The sequence below is a fragment of the Equus asinus genome, chromosome 20, assembly GCF_041296235.1.
Source record: "Equus asinus isolate D_3611 breed Donkey chromosome 20, EquAss-T2T_v2, whole genome shotgun sequence".
NCBI classification, from domain to species: domain Eukaryota; kingdom Metazoa; phylum Chordata; class Mammalia; order Perissodactyla; family Equidae; genus Equus; species Equus asinus.
Window position 1 is genome coordinate 59,273,074 of NC_091809.1, and position 20,332 is coordinate 59,293,405.

Sequence of the window (20,332 nt, forward strand, 5' to 3'; positions counted from 1 at the left end):
ATAATAATTTATTGAAGAGGAAATACAAATGTAAAATAATCCTACATTTATCTTACTAGTGATCAAAGACTTACAAATACAATGCAATGTTTTTCAATTACTTAATAGGACAATTATTCAAAGACGTATAATATCCATTCTTGGTTAAGTTGTAGATGGAAAAAGGCACTCTCATTGCATCAGTTTAACACATCAATAGCATATATTTCCAAAGGACAATTAGTATTTGTTTAAAGGCTTACCAATGTGCATTTTTGCCCCAGCAATTCAAATCTAAAAATTTAACTAAGAAAATAATCGAGAAGCAAAACACTGAAAAAACAAAACTCTAAGTGTCTGTAGCTGTTCAAAACATAACCACCAAATTCTTTGACACTCTTTCTATCAAGAAGTGAAGCCTATTTTCCCAACCCCTCAAATCTGAGTTGCCTTGTGAAGGCTTCAACCAATAGAATACAGCAGAAATGACAGTGACCCAAGACTGGGTTATAAAAGATGATTCAGCTTCTGCCTGGTTCACTGGAATACACACGTTTGGCAGCCCAAGATGTAACATAAGAAATCCAACTACTCTGCACTATGGGGAAGGCAAGCCTCATGGAGAGGTGCTGCAGTCAGCAGTCCTAGGCATCAGGTCCTCCCACCCTAGGGAAGTGTGTATCCCCATTATCTAGAATAATACCCGACACAAACCACAGCCTCAAACAACAAGGATATACAGTGAAATTTTAAATGTTGTTTTCTCCAACTAATGACATTATGTGGATAATTTATCTTTATACCTTCCTGAATCATCTGAGTTTTTTTAACGATCATCTATTACTTATTAATTTATACTCAGAACATAAATCATTTCCACTAGGAAGAACGTCACATTGGGACAGTTTGTTAAGAACATAAAATACAATTAAGGAGAGAGTTTCTTTTAAATATAGTTTTAAATTTTTACATTTGGGTCTTTTGAAACAAAATCCTAAACAAATTTCCTCAGGAAATTATTATTATAAATTAAGCACCTAGAAAAGTGCTCTCTGTGATTCAGTTTCAGCTACATGGCTACCAACAGCATACCTGTTTGTTTTGCAGAGCTCGCTGGAAAAGGCGGAGAAATGCAGCCAAACTAAAACGGTACATGTTATTAATTTTGGACAAGTCAGAGATAATGAAGTACATCTTGCTGGCACTCTCAGCCAAGGGAAGATAGGCATCCCGCTCCTGTGGTCATTGTTTGGGGAGAGAAAAACACCTCAGTACTAGTGCTTTGCTGCCACCTACAGACCACTATGCACATATCTAGTCACAGCCTTACTATTTCCACATACATACACCAAACGAAGATGACGATTCATAGAATTCTGTAACTAAAAGGAATAGTATGATCTAGTTTTTCTTATTTTTGTGAAACTGAGGGCAATATATTTTAAATATTTCTCTACTCCTCAGAAATGGTTCATGGGTTGATCTTAATGAAGACCAAGAGCTTGCATTAGGGAAAAGAGGGTAAGATAGATCATAAATGGTTGTGATCAGAGAACAAATAATGCAACTTTACATTTCAAAAGAGAACCAGTTTAGATAATGCAGGAGGGCATGACACTACTAGGTCAGCTCCGCAGAAGAGAAAACTTAGAACTATGAATCCAGTGTGTGGGTCTGGTGTCAACAGGAACACTGACGGATCTGGAGAAGAGAAGAAGACTGTACCAGGTGTCCACATTAAGGTAATAAAGCACCTAGCAACATAAACACAGAAAGAGCCAACACTCACAGGGGCTTTCATTCTGACTGAAGGTAAAGAATGATAAAAATGAGAGGATCATAGGGTTAAATGGCCTCAAAGTTCTGCATGGAACTCTGAGAAGGTTCTTCATGCCATTCTGATCAAAGCATCAGGATTACAAATATGAGACTGGTAAAATTATGTGTGAAACTCTGCAATGCCTGTTCAGAACGAGATGGCACAGAAGGGTTAAACTCCTTTCGGCATAGCATGACAGTCAGGACATCTGCCAAGTTTAGCACTGGTGGAGAAGGTGGGGTGACTAAAAAGAAAATTTGGAAAAGTTACTAAAGTGAACGAGAAAGAACTACACGATGTCAGTGAGGGCCCAGGTCAGGTTGGAGCCTGGGAATTCATAGTAACATTAATCTGCTTGGTTGTCTGACTTTCTTCAAGCAAAACTCAGTGACTAGAATGTAGGAGAAAAAATGATATATTGTACTGATAGAGGGTTGGAATTTTGCAAAAGGAAATTATCAAAAGAATAAAGTAAAAATAATTTTAACCATTTGTAAGAAAATAGTTCAGATCATCACTATCATGGGGTCCAGGACAAGCAGAAAAGAAAAATATTTTTAATGGAAAAAATAGCTTATAACTCTTTTAATTAATAAATTCAACTTGCTTTAACAAAAGTCCCCAAAATGGCAAAGATACTTTTAATAGTCATTTTCAATACACTCATTTTCAATTTCAGAACAAAACTGCAGCTCTAGAACTTTAGATAATGTTATGCCAGAAATTAGTAGAACCCAGCAGGGTACAGTGATCAGTAGTCCTTATACTCGGTGCCCCCAACATCTTAGCACCCTCTTTATAATAATAAGAATCAGATCCAAGGCTCTCGTGCTTTTGAATAGCTTTCTTTGTTTGCAATCACTGTTCCCCTGAAGTCCTGATTCTACATTTCTAAATCACATTAACATAAAAGTTTAAGAAAACATGATGTAAGATCACAAAGAAGAAAATACTTACTTGATCAAGGGAAATTTGGAGTTTGTAAGATTCTTTAAGTGACTCTTGAATAAGTGCACTACTTGCTTTTGTCTGATTCAAAGATTCAATCAAATCCTTATTTTCCAAAATATTGCCTTGTGACGTGGCAAGTGTCTGTAGGAAAAATTAACAAAAGTAATATATTATTATACATATTAAAATAACCAATTAAAGGAAGTCCATATTAACTCTCATTAGTTTGAAGATGTTTATGGGAATCATATTATTTTAAAAGAATTTCAAAATTTCAGAGCCTATAAGAATAATATAGTAAATCATTATATGATACTATATCATCAAAGCATTGTGCATGTATTAATTTTGTCAATCCAATAAAAATAAAGACTACTTAAAGTTACAGATTAAATCATAATTTCATGCTACCTTTTAATGCTTCTTAAAATTCTGAGCATGTAATAAATACTAAATAATGCAGTATAAAGACAATATTAGTTAAAAATTGCTGTCTTAAACATTACCCTTAAAATCTTATATTCTAAAATATCTTTTTCTCTGTTTGAATTTTGATTTTAAGATATACACTGAAATGTCTCTGAACAACCAAAAACATGCTGAAGGCACTATTAACTTTTTTTTGAAAAACAATACTGGGGCCGGCCCAGTGGTGTAGTGATTAAGTTTGTGCACTCTGTTTCGTTGGCCTGGGGTTCACAGATTTGGATCCTGGGCACAGACCTACGCACTGCTCATCAAGCCATGCTGTGGTGGTGTTCTACATACAAACTAGAAGAAGCCTGCCACAGATGTTAGCTCAGCAACAACTATCCTCAAGCAAAAAGAGGAAGATTGGCAACAGATGTTAGCTCCGGGCCAATCTTCCTCACCAAAACAAACAAAAAAACAAACAAAAATACTGCTATTTATGTTTGCTAAAGAGAAACGTAATGAAACATATCCTGAATAACTAAATTTACCTCTAAAAGAGATTCTTCAAGCTTGGCTAACTGTATTTTCTTATCTTCTTCCTGTTGTAATAGTTTTGTTTTCTGTTCCTCTAAATCAGGTTTCTCATGTTGAATAGTTAAAGCCAAAAGCTGAAAAAAAATTTTTTTAAGTCAAGGTTATTCTAGTGATAAGGTTCAAACAAAACAAAAACTTCCCACAAACAGGCCCTGTGTCTGATCAAACATTAAAAGTATTATGATATTATGTACCTTATTTGATTCTTTCTAGTTAAATATATGAGACACCTTCACAATTATTTCTGACAAAAAAGGCAAAACGAATAGTTAAATTGACTGGTAAAATTTTACATATTATAGGATAGCTGTCAGAAATTGCATTAATTAACATATTAATATGTAATATGTAGTTCTAAAATTAGATTAAAAATATACAAACTATGAAAGCTAGTGTTTTTCTAATGGTAAGTATTCACATAAAGAAATAAAGAGATATCTTACTTAAAATACTACATCACCAAAATCACAATGAGATACCACTTCACACACACTAGGATGGCTACAATTAAAAAGACAATAACAAGTGTTGCCAAGAATGTGGAAAAAGTGGAACTTTCATATATTGTTGGTGGGAAAGTAAAATAGCTCAATCACTTCAGAAAAGTTTGTTCTTCAAAACATGAAGTTACCATAAGACGCAGCAATTCCACTAAAAAAACCTGAATTGTACCCTTTAATGAGTTACTTTTAGGGTAGGTGAATTGAATCTTAATGAAGCTGTTAAAAAATGCTATGTTAGGGGCTGGCCCCGTGGCCGAGTGGTTAAGTTCGCGCGCTCCGCTGCAGGCGGCCCAGTGTTTCGTTAGTTCGAATCCTGGGCGCGGACATGGCACTGCTCATCAGACCACGCTGAGGCAGCGTCCCACATGCCACAACTAGAAGAACCCACAACGAAGAATACACAACTATGTACTGGGGGGCTTTGGGGATAAAAAGGAAAAAATAAAATCTTTAAAAAAAAAAAAAATGCTATGTTAAATCCTTCATTTTGAAATTTAAATTAGGAAATGACATGGGCAAGTCATAAAATATATAATTCAAAATCTGCTGTATAAGCATCTTCATTTAGATTTTGTTAAAGATCTAAATAGCCCGTTTCAGCAATTATATGGAGAGCTTTTATAAAGAAGGAGCAACTTTGTCAATTAATTCTGCCAAGTTTTGAGTACAAGTTTTCTGTACATTGTTTTATTTATGTCTTATCAAGTACATCAAAAGATATTGATCATAAAACTCTATGCGGTAAGCCATACAGTATGGTAAGAAAAATATTTTAAATGGAAATTTTTAAAAATTACAACAAAGTAAAAATTGTAGCAAATATACATGCTATCATCTAAATCGAAAGAGGAAAAATCTACTGTTGCTAGCTAAGTAAAAAATAGGATAATACTCAAAAAGTCAGCAGTCGTCGTACCTTTAAAGAGGAAAAAAATGAGTGATGAGTATATAAGTAAAAGTCTGGATATAAAAAATCACTTTGAAATTCATGTATAATGCTAACCTGTAATAAGCCACACACAAATAAAGTGAATTCAAAAATGGATATGTTCTAGTGGGGGAAAAAAATGTTAGATTGGGAATCAAAGCCACTCAACTAGCTGAATAGGTCTAAATGCAATTTTCACATTTAAACTTTAGTTTTCACAATTATAAAAAATAAAGTAGCCAATCTTAATCTCTATGATTCTTCCAGCTCTCAAATTCTACCATATATGACAGGAATAGACTGTAAAATTTAAAGTTTACCAAAGGAAGCAGCCATTTGACGTTAGCAACAAATGTACAAATCTAACACAAATGATAAATGAAATAAACCCGAATGCTTCACCCTAACTTGCAAGTATACTTTTAAAAGTCTAAAAGCTAATCAATTTAACAAAATAACTTCCCACTCAAAATATCTAATGAGTATACAAAGCTACAAAAGACTTCTAAGGTAAATTATAATTGTCCATGTTTACCTGCCCTCGTAATCCACTTCTCGTTGTGGTAAAGTTAACCTCAGTAACGATGGAGGCTGCGTCCGGTGGGATAAAGGGATTTGGGTTTCTTGTTGACAAAAAAAGACGGAATTCTTCATTGTAGTCAATAATTTTGTCACCTATCTGTACCACATAACGTGGGCCTATTTTTTTAAAATGATACAATTAGTTGCCTGAATCTTCTGTATTTTGCTACATGACATTAAAAAATATAATTTTCTAGTATTTCTAAATACTTTGTGTTATAGGCTTTTCAAGAGAGTCCTAAAGATAGCAACACTTAGGCTACCCAAGATACTATTAACTAGAATGCTCTATTAATCATCAATTATGCAAGCAAAGATAAATAATATTCAGTAAGGTGATCCTGGGATACTGAAGCATCAAAGGAGTATCTACTTATATTAGTACAGTTTTAACGTTAACTATATGTTTCATATTCCAAATTTTTCTGCAATAATGGAAAACAGATGACAAAAAATAGAAACTCTCAATTTTATATTATTCTCTATTTATAAATTCAGCAATTAAAAAGTGCTTATTGTACTAGTATTTAAGATGAAATAGTTAAAGACAGAAGGAACTGGTAAAAACCCAGGATTATCAACAAATGAGTAACTGCAAAGGTACTCATTATTAACATCAAAAAGAATTTATTCAGACTGCTATACGCAAGTGATTCACGACAAAAAGTTAAACTAAGAAAAAACAAGGTTTTCATAAAGGGTGTAAAGGAGTACCTTCTAAAATAAAACAACGACATTCACCGTGCAACACATAGAGAGGAACGAATCAACACTCATACCATAACTTACAATTCTGAACTCACAACAAAGAATTGATTTTTTAGGTACAAAACACACATCATCAAAGATTATTTTAAAAGGTTAAGAAAAACATTGCAAGGAACTTTTGAGAACCCTAAAATAGATTTTAAAATATTACTTAAATACTTTTTAAGCTAATTTGAAAAGAATTCAACAAGCACTTTATGAAAGATGATATACAAATGTCTAAAGAACAATATCAAAATTATCCTCAACTTTAATCATGAGCAGAGAAATATAAATTGAAAAGCCCAATATAATACCTCTACACCAACTGGAACAGTTAAGAAACCTTAAGCAGGAGAAATGTAAAGAAAACCAATCTTAAGCACATCACAGTCAAATCACTGAACACCAATGACAAAGACAAATTTTAAAGCAGCCAGTGAAAAATGACACATCACAGAGAAGTAACAATAAAACCAGCAGGTGCCTTCTTAACAGGAATGGCATAAGCTAGAAGACTATGGGATAAAAACTTGAAAGTGCCAAAGAAAATAACTGCCAATCCAGAGCTCTATGTCAGCCAGAAAAATAAAAATTCTTCAAAGATGAAAGAAAAAGAAATTTGTTTCCAACGGGCCTTCACTACATAAAATATGAAAGGAAATCCTTCAGATAGAAGAAAAATAATCCAGATAGAAATGAGGAGATAAAGGAAATGCTGAGAGAAGTTAAGAACACTAGAAAGGGTAAATATGTATAAATATAGATTTTAAAAACAACAATTGTAACATCATATGGAGCACGACAATGTATCACAACAATAACACAAAGGCAGGCAGGGGGTATATGAAGTACTGGAGAAATGGCAAGGTACTTATTTGTATTAAAATAATAAGTTAAAGATGTATATTGTTATATGTAGATTAACCATTAAAAAATAATAAATATTTGATTAAAAAAATCATGTTAACTAGTAAACTATATCATTTATTGCATGAATTGGTTAACTGCATTAAATTACATTACAAATATTAAGACTGCATGGTGAATGAAAATGCAAAACCAAATGATATACTGCTTATGAGAGACATGCTTTATAAAACAAGACTAACGGAAAACTAAAAGTAAAACAATGGAAAAGTATTACCATGCAAACACTAACTCCCTCAAAATTATTGTAACCATTCTAATATCAGACTCTAAAACTTGAGGCATTTCTAGAGATAAAGAAGGACATTTTATAATGATAAAGAAAATAATCAAACAGGAAGATATCACAATTCCAAGTATATATATATCCACAGAGATTCAAAATATTTACAGCAATAAGTGACAGAACTAAAAGCAAAACAAATTCAAAATCATAGACACTTTAAGATATTTTTTCAATACATGACAGAAAAAACAGAAAAAAAGTAAAGATATACAAGATAACATTACAATTAACAAACTTGATTTAATTGACATTAGAGAAAACTAAAAACAAGCAAGAGCAAAATTCACATAACTTTCAAGTGGAACTTTTATGAAATGTAACCAATTACAGATCATGAAGAAAGCTTCAACAGGATTCAAAAAACTGAATGCTTCAAAATAAGTTCTCCTATCACAATGGAGTTAAGCTAAAAATCAGTAACAAAAAAGGAAAGAGAAAATCTCCAACTGCCTAAAAATTAAACAACAAAATGCTAAGTAACTTACGAATCAAAGAAGAAATCAAAACTGTGGTATGAAGCTGAAGTAGGGCTTAGAGGGAAATTTATAGACATAAATGCATATATTAGTAAAAAGAAAAGACTAAATATCAATATTTTGAATTTCCATCTCAAGAATCTAGATAAAAGATCAAATGAAATCTAAGAAAAATAACAGGAATGAAACAACGGAGAGCAAAAATCAGTTTAAAAATACAATAGAGAAAATCAATAAAGTTAAAAGTTAGTATTTTGAAAAGATTAGCAAAATTGATAAACCCTTATCATGACTGATCAAGGGAAAAGAGAAAAAAATATATCAATATCGAGGAAAAGGATATCTTACAAAACCAACTCAAAAAGTTAGGAGAATATTACATAAAAAATACACCAATATGTTTGACAAGTTGGATGAAATAGACAAAAACCTAAAAAAAAAAAATACAATTTAACCAAAGTTGACACACACACAAAATACAAACAAAACACGGCCGGCCCCGTGGCCAGGTGGTTAAGTTCGTGCACTCCATTTTGGTGGCCCAGGGTTGGCAGGTTCGGATCCTGGAGCTACACACCACTCATTAAGCAGCATCCCACATAGAAGAACTAGAATGACTTACAACTAGGATGTACAACTATGTGCTGGGGCTTTGCGGAGGGGAAAAAAAAAAAGAGCAAGATTGACAAAAGATGTTCGCTCAGGGCCAATCTTCCTCAGCAAAAAGTATACCTTGAAAAAAAAAGTAAAAAGAATACAAACAAAACAAAATAAATTCAATGCTTAAAGGGCCTCAGCTCAGGTTTACTGGCAATTTGAAATGAAAGAGTGAACATCATGAGAAACCATGCATTGTCTTAGTAAGAAGGTATCAAATAGGATTTGGGTTTATGTTAGGTGACTTGCGAATGGTTCAAAGAAAGTGTAATTGTGCTAGGGTATGGGTGCTATCAGAAAGAGCAGATAATTCTATGATTGGTATCCTTTTAATTTTTATCTAGTAGGTGAAAGAAATGAAATGAGATTAAGTTATAATTGGTAAAAAAGAAGCAGTCGCTCAAATTAGCTGGGAGAAGTAGATGTTTGGTTATATTTGTGTTTTGGAAAGTATTCTTGTTTTTGTGCTCAGACATGAGTATGATCAGAGAGACTTCTCTGATGTTGGTGCTGTGAAACGGTTTATGTTCAACAGAAGAACACCATGGCCAAGCTGTTAGAGCCAGGTCAGCTCCCAGCCCACAATAGTCAGGGGCTGCTTTTTCCCTTCTCATTAATGCAATGTACAAATACAAGCAAAACTTATCTATGTTGTTCTAAGTAAGGAGTTTGGTTATCCTTGTTAGGGAGAGTGGTAAATAAGGGGGCTTCCGGAGTGCTGATAAAATTCTATATCTTGACCTGGGTGCTTACACAGGTGTACTCCATTTGTAAAACTTCATAAGCTGTGTATTTATGTGTGTGTGTGTGTGTGTATATATATATATACGGATATATATGTATTTCAATAAAATGGTAAAATAGAAAAATAACTGCTTTTCGCTGGTGAGCAGGACTAGTCATGAGGAAGAGAGGGACAGAAGACCGCTGCCATTCTGTATTATTTGATTTTGTAACCCACACGTATTATTTTGATATAACATTTAAAAAAATATTTCAAAGTAAATGGTTTATTGTCTAAAAAAGACCCTTGGGTATAAGGCCCATATCTGACTCTCAGAAAACATCAGATGTAGAACTATAAAGTCCAACACAGTCTTAACTGCATGAAGCCTTGATTTACCTTGGAGTTAACCCACAATGGAGTTAATTTTGACTAATTTTTTCTTCTGGACACAAAACCTTTACCGTACTTTAGAAAACTATGGAGACAGAATGACTGGGCACAAGTACAAGATTTGCTCTCCTGCTCTCTTTCCAGGGGAAGTCCTAACTTAGAAGTCTGTTATCTTGGTTTCTGAATCTAGATCAGGCTCAAGTACATTTTGTTTTGTTTTGTTTTGTTGGTCAACATGTATAACAGATATTGACATTTGGGGTGCTTGTACACAAAAATATATTAATTGGATACATTCATTGTGATGCCCTGTGACTTCTATAACAGTTAGCCAAAGATACAGGAATCGGAAAGTATAAAAGAATGAGAATCTGGGGAGGAACTGTACCTTGCTCTTCTTTTTGATCAATATACACTTGAGTGGAGTTTTGAACAGTACAAATTTTAGGAGGAAAAGGATATTCTATTCCTATTTTTTGTGCCTGCTTTTGCCTCAGTATGTAGAAAGGCAGTTCATATTGCTTAGATTTAGGACACCAGGATGTAAACAAAACTGGACACAGACTTTGTTTTATGTGGTTCTAGGACAACCATCTTCTGTCTCCAAAGGAAATGCATAATGATAAAATGGCAATTCATAAGGAACTCAACACTGGAAAACGACAATCGGAAGTATACTCAAAGAGGATAACAGACTTCCACCAATGTGCTAAGAATATATCCAACCCAGGAGGACGGTGGAGAAAGTAAGATGAGGGCAGAGATTAAGTTTCTTTTCCTAATTCTGAAATAAGCAAATTGACCCAAACAACCCTGCACAACTATCTGGAGTAGTGGTTCATAATGTGAACCAATCATGATGTGAAATGTATCACTTTTCATGAGATCCAACTTCAGAGGATCTTTCAACACCCATTCTCAGACAATGCCACAGATACTGCTAAAACCTAACACCAACCAGAGCTCATGGAGGTTTATATTTAATGAGCCCTCAAAGGCCCCAATATAGGCTGAAGAGTCAAATTCAGATGGCGTCAAAGGCTCATTTCCACCTCCCCTGTAAGATAGCATAGTAAGAGCTAGCTCAACAGATCTAAGTCAGCACCAATAAAGAAGATGGAGACCAGAGACCAAACTCTGGAAGGTAACTCCAGGTGACAAAGGCAAAAGTCCCACTACTAGAGTTCTTTTCACAACATATTAACCACTGCCAGGCCAAACATATTGATTTACGGGATAACAGGTGATCAACAAATAGTGCATGCTTTGCCATTTCTCTGCTTTGCCCCAATAACTTGAATTTTCTATTTAAACCTTCTAGTGGTAACAATGTGTGTGGTGTAAGCATGTGTATACACAGGTGAATAAGTATGTGTTGATGTATGTATGCATATACACTTCATGACAAGTTTTTAGAGTTTAAAGCATTACTTTCTAATGGTCAAAGTCTGGGTTAGACTTTGCAGAAAAGAGGTAACATGGCAGTCCCAAGACTTAGAAAGCCCTGCTTGCAAGGTAGGCCTATAACTGGCATCTGGGAACTTGGATTTTGGAAAGGTTCTCACCATTCTCAGGACACATAAAAGTGGTTTGCTGTGCTCAAATTGTTTGTACAAACAATGTGGTTTATGCTGAATGCCTGTTTTCCTTTGGAGAGTCTGGAATTTTGCTATGTGCTAAGCAGAATGTCTTACATAATCAGCCCCCAGTAAAAACTCTGGGCACTGAATCTCTAATAAGCTTCCTTGGTAGAGAACATTTCATATATGTTGTCACGGCTCAGTCCTGGGGGAGTTAAACACATCCTGTGTGACTATAGTGGAAGACGACTCAGAAGCTTGCACCTGGTTTCTTGACTCCTGACTTCATCTATGTGACTTGTCTCCTTGCTGACTTTGCTTTGTATCCTTTCCCTGCAATCAATCTTAGGCATGAGTGCAACTATGCTGAGTCTTCCCAGTAAAACACTGTACCTAGAAGAAGTCTTGGAGACTGCAGACACAGTGCCTCTTCTGTAAAGGCACTTTAAGAATTTGTTTACTTGCTATTACTAATAGACTCTGATGACATTACCATCATCCACCCAAAAATTTCTATTTCATTAGATTGAGTGGCAAGACAAAAAATGTCAAAGTTAGTTATGAAGTTAATTACTTCAGAAATTTCAAAAGTACTTATTTTCTGGAAATTATCAAATATTTACCTTGAGCAACCAGATCTCGTCTCAATATTGGATAAAGAACAGGTTCTACACCATCCATCTCTTGTATAATAAGGGTTTTCCCAAAACGTACTGCCAACTCAAGAGCTGTGATAAAGTTACTATCCTAAGAGATAAAAAAAGAATACATATTAATTTCCTTATTACTTTAATATTTGCAAAGGTCCTTATAGATAATGAATGAAGATATTAATAGGAATAATATGAATAATTTGAATTAACATTTTCTAGTTATAAGTACTTTGTGATGAATCACTTTAGTTGGATAAATTATCAAATAAATTTCATAAATAATTTAAATAGACATATAAGAAAAATAAGGAGTTTCACATTAACAATAAAAAAGCCTTTTTCAATCTTTTACTATAATTTCAAATTGATGTGGAAACAAATTTTCAAATTCTATATGCAATGAGTTATCATATACTAGGCCTAAAAAAAAAAAAATGACCCAAAATAATTTTCAAGATAAATATGATAGTGAGGAGTTACTACCCAAAGACTATGATTACATTTCACTGACCAATATATCAAATCTTGGAACTCATCAATGATGCTCATTGGTGAGTTAAAGGAATAGGAAATTATAAGAGGCACTGAGAGAAACTACAAGTATGCGGAAAGTCCAGGAGACTTTCTCCAAGCTAGGTTAGTAACTCTTACTTCTATAGAATCCTATACTTGTGTCTTTAATCATAGTTTAGCATAAATACTTATTTAATTGTCTCTCTAGCCTACTAGGGAGAAACTGTGACTACTTTACTCACTATTCAGTTCCCAGAGCTTAGATCAATGCCTAGCACATAGAAAGAATCAAACAAATATTTGTATCCCTTTTTTACAAATTAGAAAACTGAAGCTGAGAGAGTTTCATTTCTTTTGCCAGGTCCCACACCAGATAAGTTACAGGACTCAGGTTTGAATCTATTTTTTCTGATTACAGACGCAGAGCTTTTTTCACCATAAGGTGCCATTACTTGATGGGATCTAAATTATAATACACACCTGCTGGTTAACAACTTCCAAACGCGAGTCTTTCAAATGTGTCTTTAACCATTCTGTAGCTTGGGAAGAAGGGTCTATAAGAAATGGGCATACTCGACTCTAGTTCAAAAATAAAACAAAGGTTATAAACTTTGATTAAATGGAAAAATGGAAATAATTTCCTAAAAATTATGAAACAATTACTGAGTGAGTTTTTCTCCCAGGCTTTGGAGAATATACAACCATAAGAAGGAAATAAAGGTACCAGAGCCCACATTAATAAATTTTACAGTGATCAGGAATTAATATTAAGTAATTACTTAACCACAGTAAGGTGAGTATAGTCCTATTTACTACGCAGTAATATAGAAATTGCATATTAACAATATAGTAAGGAAGAGCCCTAGTCCCAATCTTATGCCATTTTCACCTCTCTCTTTAGCTCTTAAAAGACACAATCAAGTTATTTACTAACTATATATATATTCTCTGGTTGAAGAAACTGTACAGGTCTTAGAGGAGAAGTATGAACTAATCATAGAAGTATTGCTGAAATAACTATCAATATAATTCTTTATATTTAAGACATTAGTTCTTATAAAGCAGTACATAGTTAATATTACAAAAGTAATGTCCTAGAAGAGAAAATTACATGTTAACAGTTTACTACCTAATGAACCAGGAACTAAATTCATTACAGAATATCCCGCACTAATTAAACTATAACAAACAGAAAGTTAGAAACCAGTGAAAATTCTTTCAACACATAATGCCACTTAGCAGAGAAAAGGAAGCCAATCATATATATATACATATATATATATATATACACTTATATGTAAAAATGATAAACTTAAATATACATAAATATATAAATAAATAACATGATAAATTTAAAAGTCATCTAATGATCATTGTTATCTAGTAAATCAGATTTAAATAACAATGACTGACCTAATTTTTCTTAAACTTTCACATTCATTTGAAAACTATAATGCAGTTGTATCCTATAGAGATAAGACAACTCATGAAAGTCAAAGTGAAATGGAGACTTAGAAATGAGGTATATCTAATAAGAACATAGACGTTATTTCAGTGACATACCAAGAAGGAGGATGACGGTGGGGACCATCTGCCCCAGGCACCAATAGCATTTTATCAGCAACGTTGTTTAAAATTGCCAGCACTTGGTGATAATAAAAAGCTAACTGACTTTAAAACAGCTTTATTACTGTTTTAAAATTCTCTCCAGACAACGTACCCCTTTTGGCTTGCACCCAGAATGGACTACTTCCCTCCCACTGCTCCCCTAGTGCCACACTACTGTACGATCTTCCTCCAGCATCTATTTCTGGAGGTTTCCCTTACTGCTCCATCATATAAATGTGCTATTCCTAGCAAAATGAGGTGGTTAGTAAATAGCCTCTTAAGTATAACTAACTATTACACCTAGGTTTTAGATCTAACATTCAAGAGCAAATATTTCACAAATGTACTAGATTTTGCCTAACCAGGAAAATAATTACTTTAAATTTTAAAAAAGTTCTTACCCATGATTTCAAACCAATGATCTGATGCAGTGAAAAAAAGAGAAAATAATCTTTTAAAAAATCGTGTTTTTAGCAGAGAAAATACGCTTAAAATTTTCAACGAGTACTTATAAGCTTGTATTCATCTTATTCATACTTCTCCAGAGATTCAGACAAAATCTCTAAGGTATATGCTAGGTCTGTGTTCCACGATTAAATGTAGTTAAATTCTACATTTAACAAACTACAATAGAACCCAAAATGTTGAGCTTTCATTCATTCATATATTCACTCATCTACTATATGGTGAATAATTACTATACTAAGACATTGTGAGGGATACAGAAATTAGTAAGATATATTCCCTTACCCTCAATGACGTTAAATACTATAAAGAAGCAAAAAATGAAAATTCTATAGTCAAAGAGTGCACAAGGCTCTACAGTTGGATCACAGGTGGATGTTAGGGGAAGCTGCCAGGAAGCAATTCAAGTCAGACTAAGGCAAGAAAGAGAAATTAGACTTAGCCTGACAGAGAAGTGAACAAGCATCTCAGGCAAAGATGACAGCATGATAGAGAGAGGAATAGAAAGTCTGGAGCATTTGGAAAACTAACAGTACTGTGGCATAGTTGGAGTAAAAAAAGTGTAGCCAAAGATGATGCATATAAAATGGCAGGAGTAATAGAAGTCTTTCTGATCATGAGGAGATTTTTATGCCATGTTTAGTTAATGAAACTTTTATACTTCAGGCAATGGGAAGTCACTGAAATATATTAATCCAGGGATTGTCATGATCAGATTAACATTTTAGAAAGATCACTCTAACAGCACTGAAGAAAGTGATATGGGGGCAAAGGATGAACTGGTACAGTAAGCTATTTATTCAGGAACAAAATAATGAAGGTCAAAAGGAAGTCACTGGCAGTGGACCTGGTTAGAACAGGATAAATTCAGGACATATTTGAGAAATAGATTTGTTTTGTTGAATAACAAACTGAATGTAAAATTAAAGAGACATAGTGAGAACGACTTGCAGATTTGCAACTTGCATTACTGGGCCAAGATTATGACATCTCCACTGGTAGGAAATAAAAGAGAAGCAGGTTATAGGGAGTTGGGGAGGAAGAGAAAAGATGATTAGAGTGGATAGCCACATGTGCCTACCCTGCATGCCCCACTCAATATACCGCTGATGGGATTATCAATCATCTAGCACTGAAACCGAGAGATGAGCAGCTGACTGAAGCTAACCAACCAGAATCCTTTTGGGGACAAACAGGTGATTCAAGCTAACCAATTAGAATCCTTTTGGGGGACTGACATAATTGCTGGGGGCAGGAGTAGGTAAGACACATCTTAGTCTGGGAACATAAACTCTGATAATAGTAAGCCTGGAATCACCAATGGCCATTCTTAACGCAGAGTGGAGAGAACCTATCTGAGAATGAATCCATCTCTTAAAATGGAGAGAGAGTGATATCCTGGTAACATTGTTTGAATCCTGAAGCTAGTCTCACTCTTTTGAACATCTCAGTTATTTAAAAGCACAAGTTGCTTTTTTTGCTTAAATATACTGTACTTGGCCACAGAAAGGTTCTTGAATTTAAAAAAAAAAAAAGAATGATTAACTGAAAGACAGAGTTTGAGCTGCCTAGGAAGCTCAAGCTCTAGATAATTATATATAGCAGGGAGTTAGAACTATGAGTCAGGAGCTCAGAACAGAGGTCAAAGGCTAGAGAGAGAGATACACAACATCTATTTTGTGTTTTTTTGTGGGTTTTCTTGGTGAGGAAGACTGGTCATGAGCTAACAGCTGTTGCCAATCTTCCTCTTTTTGCTTGAGAAGATTATCCCTGAGCTAACATCTGTGCCAATCTTCCTCTACTTTATATGTAGAATGCTGTCACAGCATGGCTTGAGGAACAGTGTGTAGGTCCACTCCCTGGATCTGAACCTGCGAACCCCAGGCCACCGAAGCGGAGTGCACAAATTTAACCACTATGCCACTGGACTGGCCCCACAGCCTATCTATTTTAATTCTTCTCTCCTTGGGGAAAAAAAAAAGATTGGGCAGAGGATATTTTTGAAAGAGATTATTTTTAAAACATCTAGGACACTCTATAATTTTAGTTTTATTTTTAATACCTATAAGTAGAATAAGAGTAGAAGTATGTTTTATAAATAAAACTAAACCCCATCTCTTGTTTGGCTAAGGCAAATTATATTAACAGGAATAAAACAAAATAAATAAGCTTAAACATACACAGAAACACATGTACCTACATCTAAGAGAGGCAGTTTTATAGCATAGACTGGCTAGATGGGAGTGTTTGCATCTTGGCTCTATCATTTGACAGCTATGTGACCTTGGACAAGGAACTTAACCCTTCTGTGCTTCAATTTCCTCATCTATAAAAGGGATAATACATGTACCTACTAGATAGGGTTGATTTAATGAGTTAAGTGTTTAAGAGCTTTACCTGTATTAATTATTAAATAGTAATATATGCACAACATAGTAAGTACTGCATAAGTGTTGATTATAATTATTTGGAGTTTACTTGAAAAATAACTTTCCCCTACGTGACTTATCTGTACAATTTCTTCAGACTATATCATATTGGTTTGCATTTCCTCAGCATGCACTGAATGGCAGGAAGGAAAAATAATCTCAAATTCTGAATAGTTTAAAGAAAACTAATTTTATACTGAACTGTCTATAAACAATAAAACCAAATATTCAATACATAGTTTCACAAGAAAAATTTATAATATTGTGAAACTTAAACCAAGAAAATTTATAATCCTGTGAAATTTAAATTAATTATCTTTTCCATTGCTTTTTTGGATGCTTCTCACTCACACCTTCTCCATAGTTTCTAGTAGCCTTATAATCTTCATTATCCACTGAGTCCCACAATATTAAAAAGATCATAGAATTTATCACCCAAACAAGGAAATGTTTGAGAGTAAAAGGAAAACTATTAATAACTACATCAGGACAACAGGTGTAAATCACTTCCCAAGTAATCTAGGACATATAATTTCCATGGCCAAATTCCTCCCCTGCCCCTCAAGGACATAGGTCATATGAGCTTTTTGCTGATGTAATAAAACTAATCCTTGTTACAAGGCCAATGGTAGATAATTGACTATTTCCTCTCCTAGACAATACATGCACTTCACTAGTTAGCTTAAAACAAATGTGAGAATTTCAAGTATCTTTGTAAGAAAAGCAAAGGAATAGTTTTGAACATAAAAGGCTTTTCTTAGTACCAATAAGTGACTGAGTGACTAGAGGCCTTAAATGTGGGAAGGCCTCGGCTGAGAGGGAGAATCTCAGAAAAGCTCAAGTAGAGTTAAGGAGGAGATGTGATACAGCTCTGGATCAAAAATACATTTTATTCATCATGCCTGGCCAGTTTCGCTGAGGGAAGACTTCCCAGAAACCCAATTTGTATATATTTGGAGTTCTAATTTCACACACATCACATGGTGATGTTAATGAGATGTCACAGACACGTGCTACCCAATCACATCCTTACCTACAACAGCTGATTCTAAATCAAGTATACTTCAGAAATGAGATGGAGTGTTGACCGTAATGGGAAATTCATTTCAACAAAATAACTAATTAACCTAACAAATTTTTCCAAATGGTTTTTGTTTCATCATATAAATGCTTGTAAGTATCTACAAGAAACTTGGCAATATTAAATGCAAAGTAAATCTAAGGTTATTTTAAAAATTACTTTCATAAGCAATTTTGTGTATATTCATCATGAAAAGCAATTCAGAATACAAAAGTAAATATTTTCAATTACTATCATCAGTAAAAAATAAAAATTATGTGATAAATATGTTTTTTCTAAAGGCCCAGTCCTGTGATTTGTTATGGAATAAAAAAAGAATACTTAAACTGAGTGTCTTTTAAATCTGCAAATGATTGCTTTCTTGGATTACTGAAAAAGGAAGAGGTGACTACAAAACCTTGGGGAAGAAATAAATATGGTAAAAAGCACATAGTTTGCTATAATGTAATGAATTTATTTACATACATACTTAGAGATCCAGATTTGTAATTCTAGTGTGAAAAATAATGATTAGAAATGTTTAAAAAATAAAGAACAAACCAAATCAAGCTAAAAGAAGACAAAACTGTTTAATTTTGGTCAGCAACTTCTCTGATGGTAAGAAACCAATGTAATGAGCCAAAGTATATCAGCTGATTAATAGGTCTAATCAAACCAAACTATCCAGGAATGAACAGGGCCCACAATACAAATCTTATAAAACTATGGCCTATGTTACCTAACGAAGAGCATTTAATGTTCATGCTTTCCTTGCAACTATGGAGTGACAGGATAAGGTACCTGGTGTGTGGGCACAGAGAGGGGTTGCAGGGAGGAAGGGGAAAGCTGGTGTTATGGGGTACAAGCTACTGAGATAGAAAGAAGAGAAAAAAAATCACATTATCAAGGGGGAAAAAATTATCTTCTAAGTTGCATAACAGAAAGCTAAACCAAGTTAATAATAAAAATCAAACTTCATTTAAAGAAATGACTTCCTTGTATACACGATTTGGAATTTTGTTTTCAGACTCACTACTAATAAGGTTATAATAGTTTCAAGTTTAATCAATGACCTTTGGGGAACATACAACACAGGAAAGAACAATTTTCCAAAATATGCTTATGATCACCTCTAACTGATAACCCATCTCTCACTTATATCATCTTCACTTTGTATGAATTTGCTTTGCAAAACAAAATAGAACAAAAAATAAAATCATATACTCTAGATGAAGGAATTATACAACCAAATACGTCAAGTATCCTTAAAATATTTCTGTTACTATTAGCGAGTTCAATTTAGAATATTTTGCCATCAAAACAATGCCACTTTAGTTTATACTTTTATATAAATTATATGAACTATACTGAAACTTATAGATTCACCAACTGAATCATAACTGGATTTTCATTAGCAAAATATTTTCACTTTTATGTAACTAAGAAAAGAATAACTGTGAAAGCCTAAGAATTTGAAGAAAGTACCTCCTGGAACAAGCTTCAAAAGCAACACTTCTAACGAGAAAATTAAAATTGATTCATTACCTGTAAGATAACAATAGCATTTTCTATGGAAAGGTCATCTGATGGTAGGCCTTCACTTTTCCAAATTAATTGCTCACTTTCAGTACAAAGAAATCTCCTCAGATCAAATTCTGAAAAGTTAAAGATATCAATAATACTTCATTAGAATGATATTATACTTGAGGGGAAGGGAATAAAATTATCTAAAATATACTCAAAAGTCCCATGACCATCCTTAATATTCAGTACATTCTTCCCCATTTGGCATCAGAAGCTAATAAAAATAAAGTGAAAAAAAAAAAAAAGCAAAGGAATGGAACTTAGTTAAATTATATTTCTTCTATTAAACGAATGTTTCACAACTATGATAATTTGTGAAAACCACAAAATTCAAAAGGTATTCTGGAGTGCCAACATCTCATCTAATGATATGAAATTATTATAAAATTCAAAATAATAAAGTGTTTAACTGCATTCATACAATATCAAAAATAATTCACTGGTCTCAGTTTCAAGA

At 33.7% G+C, this 20,332-nt stretch overlaps 1 protein-coding gene across 3 annotated transcripts in view; it reads right to left on the minus strand.

Moving 5' to 3' along the window:
* The window catches only part of DYNC2H1 (dynein cytoplasmic 2 heavy chain 1), a 289,645-nt gene that overhangs the window by 155,416 nt on the left and 113,897 nt on the right, over window positions 1-20,332 (minus strand). For 2 of the 3 annotated variants that reach the window (XM_070490370.1, XM_070490369.1), the window contains 8 exons: window positions 19,837-19,946; window positions 14,739-14,759; window positions 13,210-13,308; window positions 12,187-12,310; window positions 5,724-5,887; window positions 3,712-3,831; window positions 2,756-2,890; window positions 1,072-1,215 (listed from right to left, as the gene is read on the minus strand). In XM_070490370.1, coding sequence (XP_070346471.1) covers window positions 1,072-1,215; window positions 2,756-2,890; window positions 3,712-3,831; window positions 5,724-5,887; window positions 12,187-12,310; window positions 13,210-13,308; window positions 14,739-14,759; window positions 19,837-19,946 — 917 coding nt within the window. The remainder of the gene's footprint in view (window positions 1-1,071; window positions 1,216-2,755; window positions 2,891-3,711; window positions 3,832-5,723; window positions 5,888-12,186; window positions 12,311-13,209; window positions 13,309-14,738; window positions 14,760-19,836; window positions 19,947-20,332) is intronic. The other variant, XM_070490368.1, reaches the window with a different exon arrangement.